This window comes from Trachemys scripta, chromosome 16 (genome assembly GCF_013100865.1).
Source record: "Trachemys scripta elegans isolate TJP31775 chromosome 16, CAS_Tse_1.0, whole genome shotgun sequence".
Taxonomy (NCBI): Eukaryota; Metazoa; Chordata; order Testudines; family Emydidae; genus Trachemys; species Trachemys scripta.
Window position 1 is genome coordinate 25,729,220 of NC_048313.1, and position 18,757 is coordinate 25,747,976.

Here is an 18,757-nt window from a genome sequence, read left to right on the forward strand (position 1 = left end):
CCAGGAGGAGAGTGGGGTCTAGTGGTTACAGCAGGGTAGGCCTAGGAACCAGGACTCCTGAGTTCCATTCCTGGCTCTGCCACTGTCTCCCTATGTGCCCAGGGCACATGCCCTTTGGATCGAGAGCGGGTTGTGGAGCCGTTCATGCTGGGCTGCTAATAGGGGATACGGGATTGTTCCGAGCCCAGGGCTGCCTGACAGCCTGCATGTGGAACAAACCTGGGGGGGGTCTCAGCTTGTCCCCCCTGTGATCGGTGCTAGCCAGCCCCTGCGCTGGCAGCCACAGCGGAGAGGCCATGGCCCTGATGGGTCAGGGACACCAGAGGCCCGGCTTACCCGGAGAAAGGGTCCCCTGTGGGCAGGAGCGTGGAGGCCCAGCGGGGATGGGCATGTAGGGCTTGGCCAGTTACCGCCCATGGGGTCGTCCCTGCTCAGTTAACTCCTTTGGTACCCCAGGGTGAACGGAGTGTGAGATGCTGGGCCAGGTCCCCAGTGGGTGCAAGTCAGCCAAGCTTCATTGAGAACAGAGCCACGCCCATTGACACCAGCGGGGGATCTGGCCCCATTGACGCCAAGGGAGCGACGCCCATTGACACCAGCGAGGGATGTGGCCCACTGCGTGCATGTGGCCACCTGTCTTAATCCTGGACCTTGTCCCCAGTTATTTTTGCATTTCAAAGGCCGGGAAAATGGAGCAAGAATCTCCCCAAACTGGGAGCTCCTTGTGATGAACTGGGACTGTTCTTAATGTGGTCTTTGAATGCTGAGTGGGGAGTGTTGGCTGGGAAGGCAGGGGAGGTTGGCTAGGACGGTCTGCATTGGGGGATGGGAGACTGGCCTTGAGGGAAGATCCCTGAGCATGTAACATGAGAACCCAGGAAGGGGTTAGAGGCCAGGTGACACTGAAGAAAGGCTGTGGGAGGGGTCGCTGAAGGGAGAGTTTCGGGAGCTGGCTGGTGGAATGGCTGGAGGCAGTCAGGGCTCTGACCCCCCAAGGGGGCTGTGGTGCCCTGGGACCCCAAGATGGACCTAACTGGGGGGGGTCCTGTTGTCTGTGCCTGCTAGACCTGTCTTGGACTGTGTTCCTATTGTCTAAATAAACCTTCTGCTTTACTGGCTGGCTGAGAGTCATAGTGAATCGCAGGACGCCGGGGGTGCCGGGCCTTGTGTCCCCCCACACTCCGTGACACTCCTTAAACCACCTGCTGTCGCCAGCATGGGGCCCATAACAAAGAGCTGTATGGGTCCGATCCACACTGCACGGGTATCCACCCAGCACAGACTAAACCCCTAAAGTCCTGGGGCCAGCAGGTGCTGGGCTCCCGGCAAATCCCGGAAGAGACACGACGTCTTTGTTGGTGGTTCTGAAATCTCGGTCAAGAACAGCCCAACTGTCACAGCTAGCAGGGTGGGACGCAGCCCTGATTCCGGTCTCTCTTGAAATGCAACTTCGTGCCAAGTTCCTTGCACTGGAACTGTCACACTTCCCATCCCAAAACACTTCGCACAAGCAAAATGAGTCACCGGGAGCATCACATGCAATGCAGCCACCTCTGGGGTGGGACACGACTGCGGTTTAACCGCTGCATAGCAGAACTACGTAGAGAGAACTTGCCAAAGCTGAAATACAGCCTCTTGTGGGGTGAGGCGCGGGGACAGGATGGGGGGTCACTTGCTCAGTGCTGAAATGCAGCCACTTCACGGGTGGGACGTGGCAGCTGCTTAACATTCAAACAGTGACACTGCACAGAGATCACTCACTCAGCACTGAAATGCAGCCACCTCTGGGGTCGGGCACACCAACTGTGCTGAAATGCAAGGCTAAAGGCTTCCTCGCTACAGGGCTCCACCTGCCTTGGGAACACATCTAGGCCTCACTTGCCAAGGCCCAAACTCCCGCAGAAGCCACGAGGCAGGTAGGACCCCCGTCACCCGCCTGACACCTGCGAGGGAGCCAGCCTGCATGCTGCTCGCCCAGCCCACCCCCCTGCACCCCGGTTGCTGACGCCCAAGCTAATCCCTGCGTAGTGCATTAGCCGGTCACGGGGGCTTTAAAGTTTCATGCCCGCTGCGGATGCCACGATTTCATAAATGGGTCTAATCCCTGCTGTCGCAAATCCCCTGGCAATGCCCTGAATGGGCTGTTTTGTTCCCCCTGCGGGGCGGTTTGGCAGGACCCACGGAGTAGAAGGGGAAAGCAGACAGGTGCCACTGGAATAATGCATGTGCACCCTCCCGCCTCAATTCGGGCGCAGAAGGCAGATGTGAAACCAAATATCATCCCCCCGGGTTGCTTCCTTCCAGCTCCTGATTGGTGGAGTCGCCTCCTGCCCCCCTCCCAGCTGTTCGCTCCCCTAAAGAGCCCGGCGGCCGGCGAGCCGCTGTTAACCCTTCGGCCGCCGGGCGGGGCTAACAGCCAGGGCCAGAATGACGCAGACTGGGTCTTAAAGCGGCAGCGGCACTCATGTAGGTCTCCCCCTCTCCTCCAGAAACCGGGGGGCTTGCAGCCCCCTAGCACCACGATCCCACGCGCATGGCAAACCTTCCTGAAGCAGCTTGACTGTCCTCGTTCTACAGGTGGGGAAACTGAGGCGGGAGGGGGGGGACGTGCCTACCGTCATGCATAGAGGTGTTGGCAGAGTTGCAGCCAGGAGTCCTGGCGCCCATCCCTGCAGCCTGCTCTAACCACTAGCCCCTATTCCCATCCCTGAGCAGGGAAAGGAACCAAGGGGTTCTGACTCCCAGCCCCCCTCCCTACTCGAACCACTAGCTCCCGCTCCCCTGACCTGGGAATAGAACCCAGGAGTCCTGACGCCCACCCCTTTGCTCCGAGACCCCACTCCACACCCACAGCTGGAAAGAGAACCCAGGAGTCCTGACTTTTAACCACACTACTCCCCCAGGGCCGCCCAGAGGATTCAGGGGGCCTGGGGCAAAGCAATTTCGGGGGCCCCTTCCAGAAAAAAAAGTTGCAATACTATAGAATACTATATTCTTGTGGGGGCCCCTGTGGGGCCGGGGCAGATTGTCCCACTTACCCCCCCCCCCCCCCGGGTGGCCCTGCTACCCGCCTGTTTTCCACAATGCCGCGGCTCCAGCTTTGTGCATCAGCTGAAGGAAGGCAGGAAGTGCTGGTGGCTGGTCTGGTTATTACCTGACTCTCAGTATTTACCTTCCTTTGCAAATGGTTTTACCCTGTAGCCAATGTTCCCTATTAGCGCCACTTCCTCAGCAGGTCTTAGCCGAGAGCAGTCCCCCACAGGGGCACGGATTACCGTGGCCTCTTGGCTTTTCCAGGCAGAAAGCATGGGCTTAGAGCCGCAGCTCTCTGATTTTCCCAGAGCGTGCACCACATCTTATTACACCGATTATTTTCTGGCCATCTCCTTCGGCCGGCTCCCGCCTCCGATCAGCCCGTGACGCCAGCCTCCATCACCTACTGGCTACAATCGTTTTCAACCTGCCCCGGAGGCCCAGATCCTCATGGGGATTTAGGCACCGAATGCCCAGGGCAGTTAAATATTTCCAAGGCTCTGGGCCTTCATGCCGGTTCCTCAGCTTCCCCTCGCGCTTGGGAGCCGCTCCCCGTAAACATCTGCCAAGCTACCACATTGTCCGACTTCAAACGCCGCCTTAAAACTCCCCTGACCTGGGATGCCTCCAGAAATCCGGACAAAGGTCAGGCCGTGGGCATGCTGAGACCACCGTGTGTCCGCTGACTGGTACTGAATTGTTTCCTTGTGCTCCCACTGTCTGTCTGTCTGTCTCCATGTGTTATCTCTTGTCTTATAGAGAGATTGGCAGCTCTGGGGGGCAGGGACTGTCTTTGAGTTCTGTGTTTGTACAGCGCCTAGCACAGCGGAGCGCTGAGCCAGGGCTGGTGCTCCTCGGAGCTACTGTAATACACCTAGTAAATAATGTACAGCGCCTGGCACAACGGGGTGCTGGGCCATGACTGAGGCTCCTAGGAGCTACCGTAATACACCTAATAAATAATGTACAGCACCTGGCACCATGGGGTCCTGGGCCGTGACTGGGGTAATAATACAGATTATGGTGGCAGTTCCTTGTGGCATAGAAAGATAACAGTGGGCAGGTATTTCCTGGAATGTTGTTAATTATGTGCATTAAATTTCACCTCCAGAACCCAGCTGAGATCAGGGCTTCACGGTGCAGGGGGCTGCACATTCATATAGGCCTTGTCTTCACTCGGAAGAAAGGTGTGTTCTTGGAGAGGCAGTGTGGCGTAGTGGATGGCGGACTAGAGTGGGACTTCTGAGGTGTGGGTTCTGGCCCTGTGCGGGACCCTGGGACAGGGCTGCTCTGTGCCTCAGTTTCCCCATCTGTAAAATGAGGAGAATGCTCCGGCTTTCCTTTGTAAAGCACCTTGAGCTCTACTAACGAGGAGAGCTAAGGATTATTTTTGGCTAACACAGGGCAAAGCCAGGGTTTGTAGTTTTCACATGAGTTATCAGGGCAAGGGAAACCCTAGGAAACCCCCATAGTCTCACTCACGTGAAAATTACAAACTGCCATGGATCTGACCTCCTGTTAGCTGACACTACCCTTATTCCAAGTGAAAATGCACCCACAGGGAGACAGTCAGTGTCCCCTCCCCCAAGAACTGACAATCGAATGAGACCAAGGAAGGATTATGGGGAAACTGAGGCATGGTGCAATGACATGACTCACCCCTGCAGAAGAGCTGGGAATGGAAACCAGCTCTCTTGAGGGCTAGCCTTATCCCCCAAACCAGGCTTCCGCTTCCTCTTCCTCCCCGAGCGCTCTCTTCCTGCAAGTCAGCAAGTGGAAATCAAGACGTGAGCCAGCCCCTAGAGCAACCAGCTCTCTGCAGATCACAGCACACGGGGACCTCAAGAGGAGTGAATGAGGAGTAGCGAGGGTCAGGATAAGGGGCTGCTGCTGGGAAGGAGGGACAGAGCCTTTCATGGCTTGTTTGATCCAGCCCTGGCTAGCAGCCAGCACGGTCTGACGGGCTGTTTGCCGGGCCACAGACCACGCGGAAAATGTGGCATATAGCACAACTGGCTTCCGTTCATGGCAATGGCACCAGGAGGGTTCCAGAGGAAAGGCCTAATGCTGGACTCATTGACGTTGGTGTAAATCTGGAGTAACCTCACTGAAGTAAATGGGTTTACACTGGTGTACAGAGGGGGAAACTGAGGCACAGACAGGGAAAGTCACTTGCACAAAGAAAATCAGTAGCAGAGCTGGGCATAGAACCTAGGTGCCCTGATTCATATTCTCCCCTACTTTAGCCACTAGACCCATGCTCCCCCCACCCAGGATTAAAATCCAGGTGTCCTGGCTCCCCCCAGTGCCTCCCCGTTACTCTAACCTACTAGACCACACTCCACTCCTAGAGCCGGGAATAGAACCCACGTGTCCTAGCTCCCGGCTTTAACCACTAGACCCCACTCTCCTTCTAGAGCTAGGAATAGAACCCAGGAGTCCTGGCTTCTAATCCCCCCCCCCTTAACTAGATCACCCTCCCCTCCCAGGGCTGAGAACCAAATCCAGCCCTAAAGACCCCAGTTGCTCACCCATTAGGCCATGCAGCGGCCTCTCAGCCAAACATCCCCATAGTCCAAGGGAAGCCATCGTCTTTAACATGTTTTGCACCAGCTGCTCTCTGTCTAATGTGCTCAGATGACCCCCTTCCCCCACCCCCCTGAGTATCTGACAGTCTCAGAGAAGTGCTATTCCATGACACACACACAAACCGGGAAACTGAGGCACGGAGCATCCGTGCCCAAGCAAGGAACTGACTCTTGGTCTCCTGCATCCCTCCGTTGTGCCTATGCTGCCGTCCAGTGATAAAAAATACCAGACTGAAGGGCTGGGACATTGATCTAGCCGCAGCAGAACGATTACCCCCTCCGGCTCTATGGGTCGAGTTCCCCATAAGAAGAGCCCTAATCCGGGGTCTGCGAGGGGCGGCTGATCTGGGTTTTTACCATTGGAGGCGAGAGCAGGATCCGGCCCCCTGCACTCCAGGAAGCGCCCAAGCCCAGCCCCAAGGGAGAGATCCGATCTAGGCCCAGCCCTGACCTCAGGTGGGTTCAAGAGGCTTATAACTCTAGCTTATTTAAATTCCATTCTGGCCAGGACAACAGCAGCTTTCTCGCCCAGGAATGTCGCGGGGGGGGAGCGGCCAGGGGCTTCTTGGCAGAGCGGCTGCCTCCGAGCGCCAAGTCGGTTTGCAGGGGCCCTTTGCCCGCTGCCGCCTGGCACGGCTGGCTCCCCTCTGGCCTGGTTGCTGGGGTTAATGGAACCTCCCCCAGCAGGGGGCGCGCTTCCATTAGGAATCCCAGCCCGGACTGCGAGCCTGCGGGAACCTGAGTCAGACACTGGGGGGCAGCAGGGGTCTAGGGGGAGGCAGGTTGTGGGGGGGAAGCAAGAGGTAGAGAAAGTCAAGGCTCCTGGGTTCTACTCCCAGATCTGGGAGTGGGGCCTAGTGGTTAGAGCAGGGGGGCTGGGAATTAGGACTCCTGGGTTCTATCTCCAGTTCTAGGACAGAGTGTGGGGTAGTGGTTAGAGCTGCAGGAACAGCGAATTAGAACTTGTAGGTTCTATCCCAGAATCGGGCGGGCGGGCGGGTGAGCTAGCTCCCAGGACACCTGGGTTCTATTCTCATCTCTGCTGCTGATTTACCTTGGGCAAGTCACTTCCTTGTTCTGTGCCTCAGTTTCCCTCTCTATAAAATGGGGATACCAGTGCCCTCCACTCAGAGGTGGGGGTCGAGGCTCCACTCTTTAAGGCTGGCAACACGCTTTGAGCTGGAAGGAGCCGTGTAAGGACCTGGTAATTATTAGTGGTGTTTCACGGAGCTCACATGGGAAGTTCCCCCCCTGTGGAGAGAGGTGGCCTGTGATACCGGGAGCCTGAGGTCTAGATCCCAGAGGTCCCGCCTGGGCTTAGAATCGATGAACAGTGTAGCAGGCAATGCCTGGAGTGGAGAGGCTGTGTTACAAGAGGGAACCGGAGACATGCTCGGATAAAGGGACGGACTCACACACAGAGGCGCTAGCCAGCTCTCCAGGCTACGGCCTCGACCACAAAACCAGCCTTTCTGGCTAACTGCTGCAAGTGTGACCGGCTTTACTCAGGTGAGTAACCTGCATTGAAGCCAATGGGCTACGTACGTGAGCAAAGCTGCCCATGGGATCGCGTGGAATCAGGCACGAGGCTAGGCGTCAGCTTAATTCGACTCCCTGCTCCGCCATTGACCTTGGGCAACTCGCTTCCCCCCCCCCCCACACTGTGCCTCAGTTTCCCCTCCCACCTTTTGTATATTTAGCATCTGAGCTCTTTGGGGTAGGGATTTTCTCTTGCTCTATGTCTGTGCAGCGCCTGGCACAATGGGGGCCCTGATCTCAGTTGGGGTCTGGGCACCTGATGGCTGCAGGTGCATGTGGAAAAGAGAGGCTCCATCCTCTTCTGGTGGGGCAGGTGTGGGGGTGGCTGAGCTCAGGTGGGCTTGGCAGATCTCCCCTTACCTTGGGCAGGGACTTTGGGGGACAAGATCCCCTAGGCTACAGATAGGCCCAGGAGATCCCCAGCTCTCTGGGGCATCCTGGGTCGGTTCCCCTGGGTCAGGAGGGTCAGAGGGAGCCCCTTTAGCCAGGTTGATGCCGCTGGGACTCTGGGCCCGGCGCTCAGGTGAGCTCCGCCCAGGTGAGAAGGGGGCGGGACCTGCCTGTCTGCCTCAGGTGCGGGAGGAGGGAGGCACCTGCCTTCCCCGGGGTCACATGAGCGAGAGGGAAGGCGGAGCTGGCCAGATCGCAGCCCTGGGAGGGAGCGGACAGAGGGACAGGGCCGGTGAGTGCGGGGAAGGGGCTTGGGGTTCTATGGGGCAGCCCCCACCCAGGGAGCAGGCAGGGCTAAAGAACCCCGCCCCTTTAAGAGAGCCTGGACTTCCCCCCGTTCCACTTAATGCCAGGGGACCCTCCGGGGAGGGGGATCTGCCCCCCAGGGAAGTGGGCATCTGCCCCCTTCCCCCACTTGGAATTTGGTTGCTGCTGGTGGAAACTGGTCTATGCCTGCCCCCCCACACCTGTGCCTTGGGTCTGGCTTCTCTGGTGCCACAGATCCGCGGGGGGGGATGCCCCCTCCTGGGGTTACCTACACCCACCCCCAGCCTAGGCCCGCCGTGGCCTGGGAGCGGTGACTCAGGCCAGTTCCTGCCCCAGCCCATGGCAAAGGCGGCGAGAGGCCTGGCCGTCCCTGAGAACCCAGGCGATCGGGTGTCTGGAGTTGATTCATGTTGGAGACCGGGCTTCCTGGTCTCTCCGGGTGCTTCCTCCTTCGGGGGAGCCCCCCCCCCGTCCCCCCCGTTTCGGGAGTAGCCCCGGCTGGAGGGGGTCGCTCTGGGCAGGGGTGGCACACGCAGGGTTAATGAGCTCTGGGTGACTTTCACTGGGTTTGTGTTTAATCAGCTGGGTTAAAAATTGACCAGCGAGGCCCGGCTGAGTTGAAACCCACAGAGGGAGTCGATATAGGGGGCACCCAGGGGCACCCCCATTTCTTTAAAACCACCTCTGTGCCCTGAAATGGACCTGGCACGGCTTGCATGGGGGGGGGGAGATGGAGTGGGCTAGGTTGGGGGGCCATCGCTAGCCCTGAGTGGTCATCACTAGCCCTGATGTTGCTTCAGGGTCTTGGGGGGCTGGAGATTTGCCCTTTGGGGGGGGGCTGGTGGCTCCCGCTGCTGAGGGCCAGAAACAAGGTCCGTGATCTGTGACCTGGGCTTGCGCTTAGGAGGGCAGGAGTCCGGCTGGGGACTGAATGATTTCCCCCTCCCCCATCCCAGGGCCCCCCCCTTCCCAAGGGGGTTCTGTGGGCCCCCCCCCATTGCCCCGCTTCATACCCAGGCCCCCAACAGCCCCTTCCTCCCGCTCTGCACGCGCCCGGGAGCCTCAGTAGAAAGGTGGGCCCTGCCCCAGATGTGTGTCCACGCCCAAGAAATGTGGTGTGGCAGTCCCCTCGTGGCCCGCTGGGACCTGCACCCCATGTTCACCTGCCCAGCAGCCCCCAGCTCTTCATCCCCCTGGCCAGGAGGAGGGAGATGGAGAGTGGCCCGGTGGGTGTTACCTTATTATCTGGGTTCCTCTAGTGCCCCCAAAGGCGAGCAGGGCCCTGGTGCGTTGGGTGTGGTGGAGACACTGTCTCTTGCCATGTAAGCTCTGTGAGGGCAGGGAATCAAACTAGACGAGGGGGGGGGAAAAAGAGTTTTCACAGGGCAGCAGGGGAAACTGAGGCATGGGAGAGTGACTGGCTCGAGGAGGCTCAAGGAGTCGGGCAGAACTGGGAGTGGATCCCGGGTCTGACTCACAGGCCTGTGTCTTAGCCACTAAACCGTGCTCCCGAAGCAAGGGTGTGCGGCTTCTAAGCCGCCCCCCTTGATAAATAGCCCCTGGCAAGAGGCAGCACTGGCCCCAAAGAGCTTGCCGTCTAAATAGGTGGGAGGGGAAACTGAGGCACAGCGAGTTGCCCATGACCACGCTGGGAAGGGAACTCGACTCTCCTGGTTCCCAACCCAGAGCCCTAGCCACTAGGCCACGCTGCCTGCTGGGTTCTTTGTAGACCTCGCTAAGCGCTCGGGACTGGTTCAGATGACATGGCTGTTGTGGGTATATGCAGAGGCCCGTGGCTTATCTGAAATACCGGAGAGCAGCGTTTCTGATGGCAACTGGAAGAAATTTGGGTTTGGTTTGTTGGGCCATTTTATTAACACATGAGTCGCTCTCTGGCCGCGCCTGCTATTGGAGTGATTGGATGATGGGGTTGGGGGTGGGGAAATGGGCCGGGTTTTTCCTGGGATGGGAACCACAAGGAGTATGGAGCAGTGGGTAGAGCAGGGAGGGCTGGGACGGAGCCAGGACTCCTGGGTTCTATTCTCAGCTCTGCCAGTGACTCGTCGTGTGGACTCCTGGTTTCTGCACCTGGCTGTGCACTGGCCCAGCACTCTGCCGCCCTCTCGCTTGGGCAAGTCCCTTCCCTGCTTGCTGCCTCAGTTTCCCCATCTATAATACTTGCCTTCCTCCCGGGTCGCTGTGAGGCTGGATTTGGCCAAGGGCTGCGCGGTGCTTCGGTACCCTGGCCGCTTGCACGGAAGATGCAGCAGCTCCTCAAATGTGACGAGGATGAGGATCCGCTGAGAGCAGCAGGGATGGGGGGGAAAGGGTCTGTTCTGTGGAGAAGGCTCCTTGAGCAGGGGCCATGGCAAGTTTGCTACCCCTCACCCCACCCCTTTGAGCTTTGTCCTGCCTAATTTGGGGAGTCTTGGGTGACAGGAACGGCCTAGGGCCTGAAATCCTCCTCCTGCTGAAGACATTTGCATCTCCAAAAGGCTAGATCACTAGAAACTTCATTCCACACACCAAGGAGGTTCCTTCTACTATCCCCTTCTCCCCTCTGTCAGGGACTCTGTGCACCCCATTTCAGGGTTCCCCATTCCTTTCATCCCCCTATCCACCCCCTGCCAGGGGCTCTGTGTGCCCCATTCCTCACCATTATCTCTTGGACTTTCTTTTCACGCCTTCAGCGGGTTCTTTGATCTGGAGCCCTGGTCAAAGCTCAGGGATCTACCCACCAGATGTTGGGGGCTCCATGTGTCTGCTGTTCTCCCCCCCCACACCCCTGCAGTTTTTCTGATCATCCCCCAAATCAACAGGGTGCTGCCCTGAAACTTCCCTGGAAGTTTGGAAGCGATCAGACAGGGCATTGCGAAGTTATTGCGTTTTGGACAACGTAGAAGGGCCACTAAGTAGGTCTTATGGACTCCTGAGCTTGGCCACTAATGGGTGGCTTTCTAGATACTTTGCACGGCCCCCATCTCGCTACAATCCAGGGTCTTCACAAGCTTTCATAGATTTAGCCCCATGATTACAGAATTTGCCCAGTTGCTGCTGCCGATGGAGGAATCTCCCTGGTCCCAGGAAGCCGCTTAGTGAGGTGTGTGCACTCTCATTGGGTGGGCCGGGTCGGCAGCCCTCTACTTTATCTCGGTGGGGTCCGACCGAGAATGAGGTGGGATCCGCAGCGGGCGAGATGCTGGACAAAGACAGAATAAGAGACGGTCCCTGCCCCAAAGTGCTTGTCTAAACAGACTCTCTCCACCCCTGCTGGGAGACAGGGCGGTCTCGTTTTCTCTTATTGTACAGATGGGGAAACTGAGGCACGGAGCGGGGCACTGATTTGCCCAGAGGGTCAGAACTGGGGATAGAGCCCAGGGCTCTGTCTGCTAGGCTGACATGGTGATGTCTCTTCCAGCTGCGTTGGGGCTGGATTCTATCCCGGAGGCAGCCCCACGAGGAGCAGCGTCACGCTTGCCTACCACGGTGCTGAGGGTTGCATCGGCTGAGGCCTAGGCTTGCTAGAGGAGGCAGTATGGCCTAGCGGACAGAGCCTTGGGTTGGGACACCTGGGTTCTAGGCCCAGCTCTGCCTGCTGGGTGACCCTGGGCAAGCCACTTCCCTGCCTCAGTTTCCCCATCTGTAGCATGGGGGGAATGATTGTGACCTCCCTTGTAAAGCGCTTTGGGATTGGCTGGATAAGAGCCTAGAATTACTTCTGCACATGCCCAGTTCCGTTCTCTCTGACTCCAGCTCCTGGCGCTCCGAGTTCCTAACGTAACCCTTTAGTGACTTCAGTACAACCCCACCCCCTGCCAAAGGGGCAGTGGGCACCAGGAACTGCCTGAGAGAAATCCTGAGCAACCGAGTTCAGTCCGGGGAGGATCCCAGCCAGGCTTGGAGCCCCGGAGGTGCGCGGAAGCAAACCAACCAACCTCCACAAGATGTTGTAAAAGCTGTGTGTGGGGGGGGTGGGCTCCCGAATCCCTTGCTCAAACGACCCCAAGTTTGGACCATGGACCCTACCCCACTCCCCTATGAGGCACAGCAAATTTCACGCCAATTCGAGTAAGTGGACGGATCGTAGAGCGCCCAGAAGAGCCGACCCGATGGAGGGGTAGGCTTGGTGGTCTGTGGGTCGAATGGATGCAGAGCTGGGGGCAGGGGGTTACGAGTGGTTCTGACCCCTTTCTCTCTGTCCCTCTCCCAGGTGGTGAAACCCTGGGGGCTGCCCGGTTCCCGGTCATCCCCATCTTCAAGGGCCCCCCACGCCCCCCAACGGCCTGAGGACGCCAGGAAGCAGGAGGTTGTGTGACAGTTGCACCAGCAGGATTGTGATCCCTCCAGGGAAAGGGGGAGTGACTCCCCCATGTCCTCCCCTCCCTCCCAGACACCCGGGGGAGCGATGGCGGGCTACAGTCACTCCTTGCTCCTGGCCGTGGCCCTGCAGTCCCTGTTACAGCCGGCCCTGGGCCAAAGTAGGTGGTGGGTTGTTAAGTGCATCTGCTTCCACACCAGGGGGGAGGGGGGCTGGGAGCCAGAACTCTTGGGTTCTATCTGCAGCTTTGGGTGGGGAGTGGGGTCTAGTGGTTAAACAGCCTGGAGTTCTCTTAACTCCACCACTGATTGAGCGAGTGATTTTTCCCTTATGCTCACCCCTTCTCCTTCTGGTTGGTAGGGACAGAAATCTTATCCTGCTGCTCCAATGGCCCAGGACCGGAAGGAGAATCCCCCTCCCTATAGGCAGTATAGGCCCTATGACACACATCCAAGCACTTCTGATTCCAGACAGCAGAGGGCAGCGGTGCCCCCCCTGCAATAAAGTGGATAGAATCGTTCACTGGAGCCTGGTGCTAGCAAGATCTGCTGCGGGCAAGTCACCCTGGCAGGAGGCTACAGCTTAGCTTGACTAAAGTTGCTGTTGGGCTGTCGTTAGTTGGGACAGCCGGAAGGGGACTTTAGATTCTGGTCACCAGGGACGCGGACGCAGCACCGGGGTCAACCCAGCATTGGGTCGGACCAGAACACAGAGCATTGACCCTTTTGTGTGTTTACCAGCACGGTGGTGATGGGCACAGTTAATCGGCTGCCATGCCCCACCCCAGAGGTGGCTGCATTTCAGCATTGGCTGAGCGATCCCTGCGTAGCACTGCTGCATGGCTGTTCGCCCGCTGCCCTGTTCTACCCCAGAGGGGGCTGCATTTCTGTGGTCGGAAGAACGATCTCTGCATGCAGTCGTAGGGAGGTTGGGAGAGGGGGTGTCACCCTTTGGCATGCAAGGCCTGGATTGGCAGGTTTGATTACCCCCCCCCACACTCCCATTAAATCTTCCACCGTAATACACCTAATAAATAATGTTCGGCACCCACCACAGTGGGGTCCTTGGCCACGATTGGGGCTCTACCGTAATCCATATAATGGAGTTGATGCCTGAAGCCGGGGACTAGATTTTAATGTGGCCAGCATACAACACCCCCCCCCCCCCCGGCGGCTTCCCAGGGCAGATCCTGTGGCTTTCAGTCCCCAGATCTCTCCCCCCGCCACCCACGGCAGTTGCTGCTGCCCCCTTCCCCCCAGGGCAAACCGCAGGTGTGTTTGTGGAAGGCCCCTTCCCTGTTACGGCTTGATCCCGTCCTGTCCCAGGCCCCGAGCCAGCCCTGGCGGAGAGCCGGGGGAGCGGGCGCGGCGGGGCAAGGTGGTTTCAGTTGTCCCGGCGCTGGGTTTCGGAGCCTGACACGGGTGGATCCACACCCTGGAGGGGGTGGAGGGAGGGAGAGGCTGGAACAGGGGGGGTGAGTCACCTCTGCTGGGGGAATGTCCCTGGGACTGGCTGATCTGTTAGCACCCCACCCCCGTGTGTCTCTGTTTACAGGTGGAGTCACCTACAAGAGTTTTAAGACCCCGCCCCCCATGCATCAAACAGTTTCAACCCCCCCCCCCCCCCCCCCCAAGCATGTAACTTACTGCTCTGGGCAAAGCAGGGGAGGGTCCAAATTCCTTATCAAGGATACTCCACCTGCCTTGCAAACTGTATCCAGGCTGCACAGTAAGGGCTAGTGGTTGGAGCGGGGGGCTGGGAGCCAGGGCTCCTGGGTTCCATTCCCAACCCTGGTAGGATCTAGGGCTTGGGGGGTGGGGGTGGGGTAGGAGTAGGGGCTGCTGGATTCTCAGCCCTGGGAGGGGAGTGATTAGAGCAAGAAGTGGGAGCCAGGACTCCTGGGTTGTATCCCCAGAACTGAGAGGAGAGTGGTGTCTAGTGGTTAGAGCGGTGTGTACACTGGGACTCCTGGGTTCTATCCCCAGCTCTGGGAGGAGAGTGGGATTTAGAATGGGGGGTGCTGAGAGCCAGGACTCCTGGGTTCTATCCCCAGTTCTGCCATTGACTAGCAAGGGGGGGGGGGGGGGGGGGGTGTGACTTGGGACCAGCTCTACCACCTTGTGCGGGGAGAGTCCTGTACATACCAGGCCCCCCCGCTGGATCCCAGAGCTCTGAGTCGCACCTCGGTCCTGGGAAGGGCTCCAGCTTGTTCAGGCCTGACCTGCTCTCTAGGTTGCAATGCACAACCACCCTGGGGCTGGGAGCATGGGCTGAAGGCCAGGCTGGGGGCTGGGCAGGGCAGGATGGAGCGGAGAGGGGCACCTTGGGAGTTGTAGTTCCCTTCCTGCGTAATGGCAAGGCAGGGGAAGGGAGCGGCTGGCGCGTTGCTTACAGACTGGAAGCAGAGTCCCGGGCCCTGGGAGGCTGGATGGTGCATGGGGGAGCGGGGATGAGCCCAGGGGGGCAGTTGAGTTGTACCATCGATATTGGGCGGACCTGCTGGGAGCAGGGCTAGTGGTTAGAGCTGGGAATCAGGGCTTCTGGGTTCTGTCCCCAGTCCTGGCAGGGAAGTGGGGATGAGTGGTTAGAGCAGGGTGGGCTGGGAGTCAGGACACCTGGGTTCTGTCCCCAGTCCTGGCAGGGAAGTGGGGATGAGTGGTTAGAGCAGGGTGGGCTGGGAGTCAGGACACCTGGGTTCTGTCCCCAGTCCTGGCAGGGGTGTGTGTGGGGGTCTAGTGGTTAGAGGTTGGGGGGAGGGGAGAGCTGGGTTGCATGAGCATAGGGGCTGGCTTGTGTGCACAGCTCCCCAGGTGGTAGCGTGGGCTGGTGGTTGATGGTTTTCTCTTGCTGAGCTGAGCTCCTGGGGAGCAGCGTCAGGCCTGGTTGCTGTCGGGGTAGCAGGCGAACTGCGGTTTCTGCTGGAGGTGAAGGGCCCCCAGAAGGCAGAATCAGGGCCCCCCCCTGGGGTGGTGCTAGGGGGGCGCTGTGCTGCAGGGAGTGGGCCAGGGGGCGTTGTCAGTGCTGACCCCAATGCCCCACTGTGGCACTAGGGGGCGCTGTGTTACAGGGCGCAGGGGCTGGGCTCGGTAGGGGGCGCTGTCCCGTTGAGGTCATTAAAGGTCACTCCATATGGCACTTTTCCAAGAATTGCGGTGGTGATAATTTAGGGAGGATGTGAGAGTGCACTTGGATAACCCCAGGCTGCTGCCTCCCTAAATAAACTTCCCCCTGCCCTGGTGCACTTGAAACTGGGAATCTCCTTCACTTCCTGTCCTAAACTATTGTCTTGCTCTGCGGTGGCTAACCAGCTGCCACACCCCACCCCAGAGGTGGCTGCATGTTGGTTCTGGTGCCTGTGTAGCATCAGTGCCATGGTTGAGCTCTCTGATCGGGGAGGGGGGTACTCCAGTAGAGGCCCCCTAACAGCTGAGCCTCCTATCGCACCCCCTTGCTGTACCCCTCCCCACACTAAGCTCCGCTCTCTTTATTCCTCTTTTAAATCAAGCCACGAACAGGAGCACCGTGACACCCACATCCGTATCGGGGCTCACGGTAAGTAGGTGTGGGGGGGCGGATCAGCTGTGTGTGTTTGGGGGGGGGGAGTTATCCCAGCATGCACTGGGGAGAGAGACTTGAGTGGAACTGGGCCGGAAGCTTGGAGATATTGTTCAGGGTGTGTGTGTGGGGGGGTCCAATTTGGGAAGGGGGGGGATCTGGGGCAGAAGGCCTAGCTCCCCACCCCTGCCTACCACCTCCTCTGGGGAGCCCCTGTCTTTACCTCCCACACTCTTGGTTGGCTCCTGGTGTAACCCCCCTCCCCCCCCACGACAGCTCTCTGCCCCCCACGCCCATGGGGAGCTGAGCAGGGCATGATTCTGGTTCCGTCTCACTCTTTTTCCCCCCCCCTCCTGGCAGGAGTCGGAGCGGCTGGCGGCCATCATTGTCCCCTCCCTAGTCGGGGGTCTCCTGCTTATTGGACTTGTGATCTTTGGGGCGCTCAAGGTGCGGGAGAGGCGGCAGACAGAGGGCACCTACCGGCCCAGCAACGAGGAGCAGGTGGGTGCTCGGGTGGTGACGAACGCTAACCTCCAACTGCCCCCCGAGGAGCGGCTGATCTGACCCAGGGGGAGGGGGGGGTCACACACACCCCCTCCCCGGACTGGCAGACTCTGTACCGGCTGGACCCCTGTGGTTGCACATCTGGAGGGGGGGGGGCAGCTCCTTGCTCTCCGCTGGCTGGAAGGAGCCAAGGTCTTCGTCGCTGGATGCATCGGATTTCCATCTGCGCTCTCCTCCTGCGGGGGTGGAGGGGTGCTGCCCAGTGAAACACCTGGCCATGCTGGTGCTGCGCGACATCGCCCCCTGGTGGCAGAAGCGGCGGGAACCTCTGCTGCTGCGCTGGGATATTGGCAGAACGCTCACACCTTGCGCGTGTTTCCACCTGGCTGAACGCTTTATCCCCTCCACCCCCGTCTGCGTCTCACATGTGTCCTGTAATCTCCCCTACCTCGGTCTGCGTCTGTCTGGCCTGGGGCCGGCTGCAGGGGGGTCACCAAGCCGGCCCCAGCTCGCATTGCAGGCTGCAGATGGGGAGTGACTCTGCATTGGCACCTGGGCTGGTGAAAGCGAGGCTGGCGCGGCAGCGAAGGAAGGGGAAGCTAGAAACTCCTGCCTGAGCCGCCGGGGAAGGGTTTGGCTTTAAAAAAAAAAAAAAAAAAAAAAAATCGCTGAAGGGAAACAGCAGTGTTTAAAAAACCGACCCCCCGGGTTAGTTAATACACATCAGCCCTACTGTAGCCTGAGGTGCAGACGGAAGGTAGGGGTAGAGAGGTTTAAGTCCCTTCACTGTTGTGCCTCAGTTTCCCCATCTATCACTCCCCCTCTTCCTGGTGCTCTCCCGGCTACAAAACCAGCAGCCTTCTTGGTGCATGTGGAAGGTGCCACATCGCTCTCTAGTGGCTGGTGAATGCAGAGGATAATAGCCTCCTGCGGCTGTCAGTGATGGAGCCGCTCCTTGGGCTGGGCTGGGGTTACTGGACTCAGACCGAGGGCTGCTGATGGGGTCATTTCTCATGGTGGGGGGAGGGGTGAAATACACTAATAACTCAGCCATCCCCCTGCCTCAGGCTTCCAGACCCATCTGCAGGAGAAGCAGCTTGTGGGCCGATTTCCTCGCCCCATTAGCCACTCGTACCAGCCGCGGTTCCTAGAGCTTTGGGCTTGGTTTGTGGATCTTTAACTCAAAGGGCTTTTCTCCCACCCGTGCCTTGGCCATTTGAGTTACAGGGAACACACACAGGTTTTAAACAGGCCGGCCCATGGTGCTGGCTCTGCCTTTATGCCACCCGTGGGGGGTTGCTCTGACCATCTCAGCCTCTGTTGACTCTAACTTGGATACAGTGGCAGTGAGTTCCCCAGGCTCCCAAGGGAGGAAGATGCGGGGGGAGCTGTTTGCCCAGCGGGCCATCCAGCATCAGGGGTTGCTAGGACCCCAGTTCCCCAGCCTTGGTTATCTTTACAGCCCCTGCTTCCTCACTGTAGGCTGTGTCTTGGCTCTGCCCCCCTGCCGGCCGCCGGCGCCTCCGGGGCATGCCAACCTTGCTCAGTGTCTGGCTGAAAGCTTCCCCTGCTGGGCCAGCCCTCACCTGGTGCTGCGTGTTCTCCGCCTCAGTCACCTCTTCTCTCCTTTCAGTCCTCCCGGGAAGACCCGAAATTAACGGAGCTGTGAGAGCCGGGAGCAAACGTCCCCAGAGTTTGGCCCTTGCCCTTTGAAACTGCCGGAGTTGGGATCTCCCAGCCCCATGCCTGCCCACTGGTCAGTTTCGCACCCTCTCCCCCCGCCACGGGGGTCACTCTACCCAGTTTTGCATGGGCCAGCAGCTGCCCCTTACAACCTCCCTGTTCACCAGCCACAGGGGGGCTGGTCGCTGCCTGGGGTCCCGGGGCCCTGTGATAATACAAATAAGTGCAGCAGGGCTGGGGCCCTGACATGGGACTAGCTGTTCACAGCTCACGGGGGGCCCCTGGCTACAGCTCTTTCCCCACCGCCAGCCTTCTAGCCCTCAAATCTCTTCTTCAGCTGTGACGGTTGAAGCAGGGCTGGGAGCCATGTAGGATTTAGGCTGCCCTGGGAATCGAGGAGAGTTAGGCACCTCCAGCCCTTTGAGGAGCTGGGCCTCTGACCCAGGGGGTTTAGGTGCCCCTGTTGCTAATCTTCCCCCTTTTCTGCACCCAAATATGCAGCAATGTAGTTGAAGCTGTCCCCCGACGCTCGCCTAGAAAGGGAGGCTGGTCCTGCCAGGAAGGCCCTGCCTCAGACCCGCTGGGTGACCTTGGACAAGTCACGTCACCTCTCGTGCCTCAGTTTCCCTAGCTGGAGGAAGCCAGTCCTACAGAGCCAGCGAGGAGCAGGAGGCAGGGTTACCTGCCCCTCTGGGTGCTGGCATGGCAGCTTTTTAAGCTGGGTTCATACAGTGTTGTGTTTTCCCTCCTCTGTGCAAATGTAACTTTTATTTTTTTTGTAAAATAAACTAATTTTGGGATCAATTTAAAAAAAAAAGGG

At 58.9% G+C, this 18,757-nt stretch overlaps 1 protein-coding gene across 2 annotated transcripts; it reads left to right on the top strand.

Annotated features, from left to right (window-relative positions):
• Positions 1 to 7,727: 7,727 nt before the first annotated feature.
• Positions 7,728 to 18,735, top strand: CRB3 (crumbs cell polarity complex component 3). 2 transcript variants are annotated; one of them, XM_034792950.1, is made up of 5 exons: positions 7,728 to 7,842; positions 12,088 to 12,355; positions 15,701 to 15,747; positions 16,111 to 16,251; positions 17,888 to 18,735. In XM_034792950.1, the coding sequence occupies exons 2-5, from the start codon at positions 12,247 to 12,249 to the stop codon at positions 17,921 to 17,923; spliced, it is 333 nt and encodes a 110-aa protein (XP_034648841.1). In that variant the 5' UTR covers positions 7,728 to 7,842; positions 12,088 to 12,246; the 3' UTR covers positions 17,924 to 18,735. The 2 variants fall into 2 exon arrangements, with proteins under 2 accessions (XP_034648841.1, XP_034648840.1); XM_034792949.1 differs by lacking the exon at positions 17,888 to 18,735 and having other exon boundaries at positions 16,111 to 17,298.
• Positions 18,736 to 18,757: the final 22 nt, after the last annotated feature.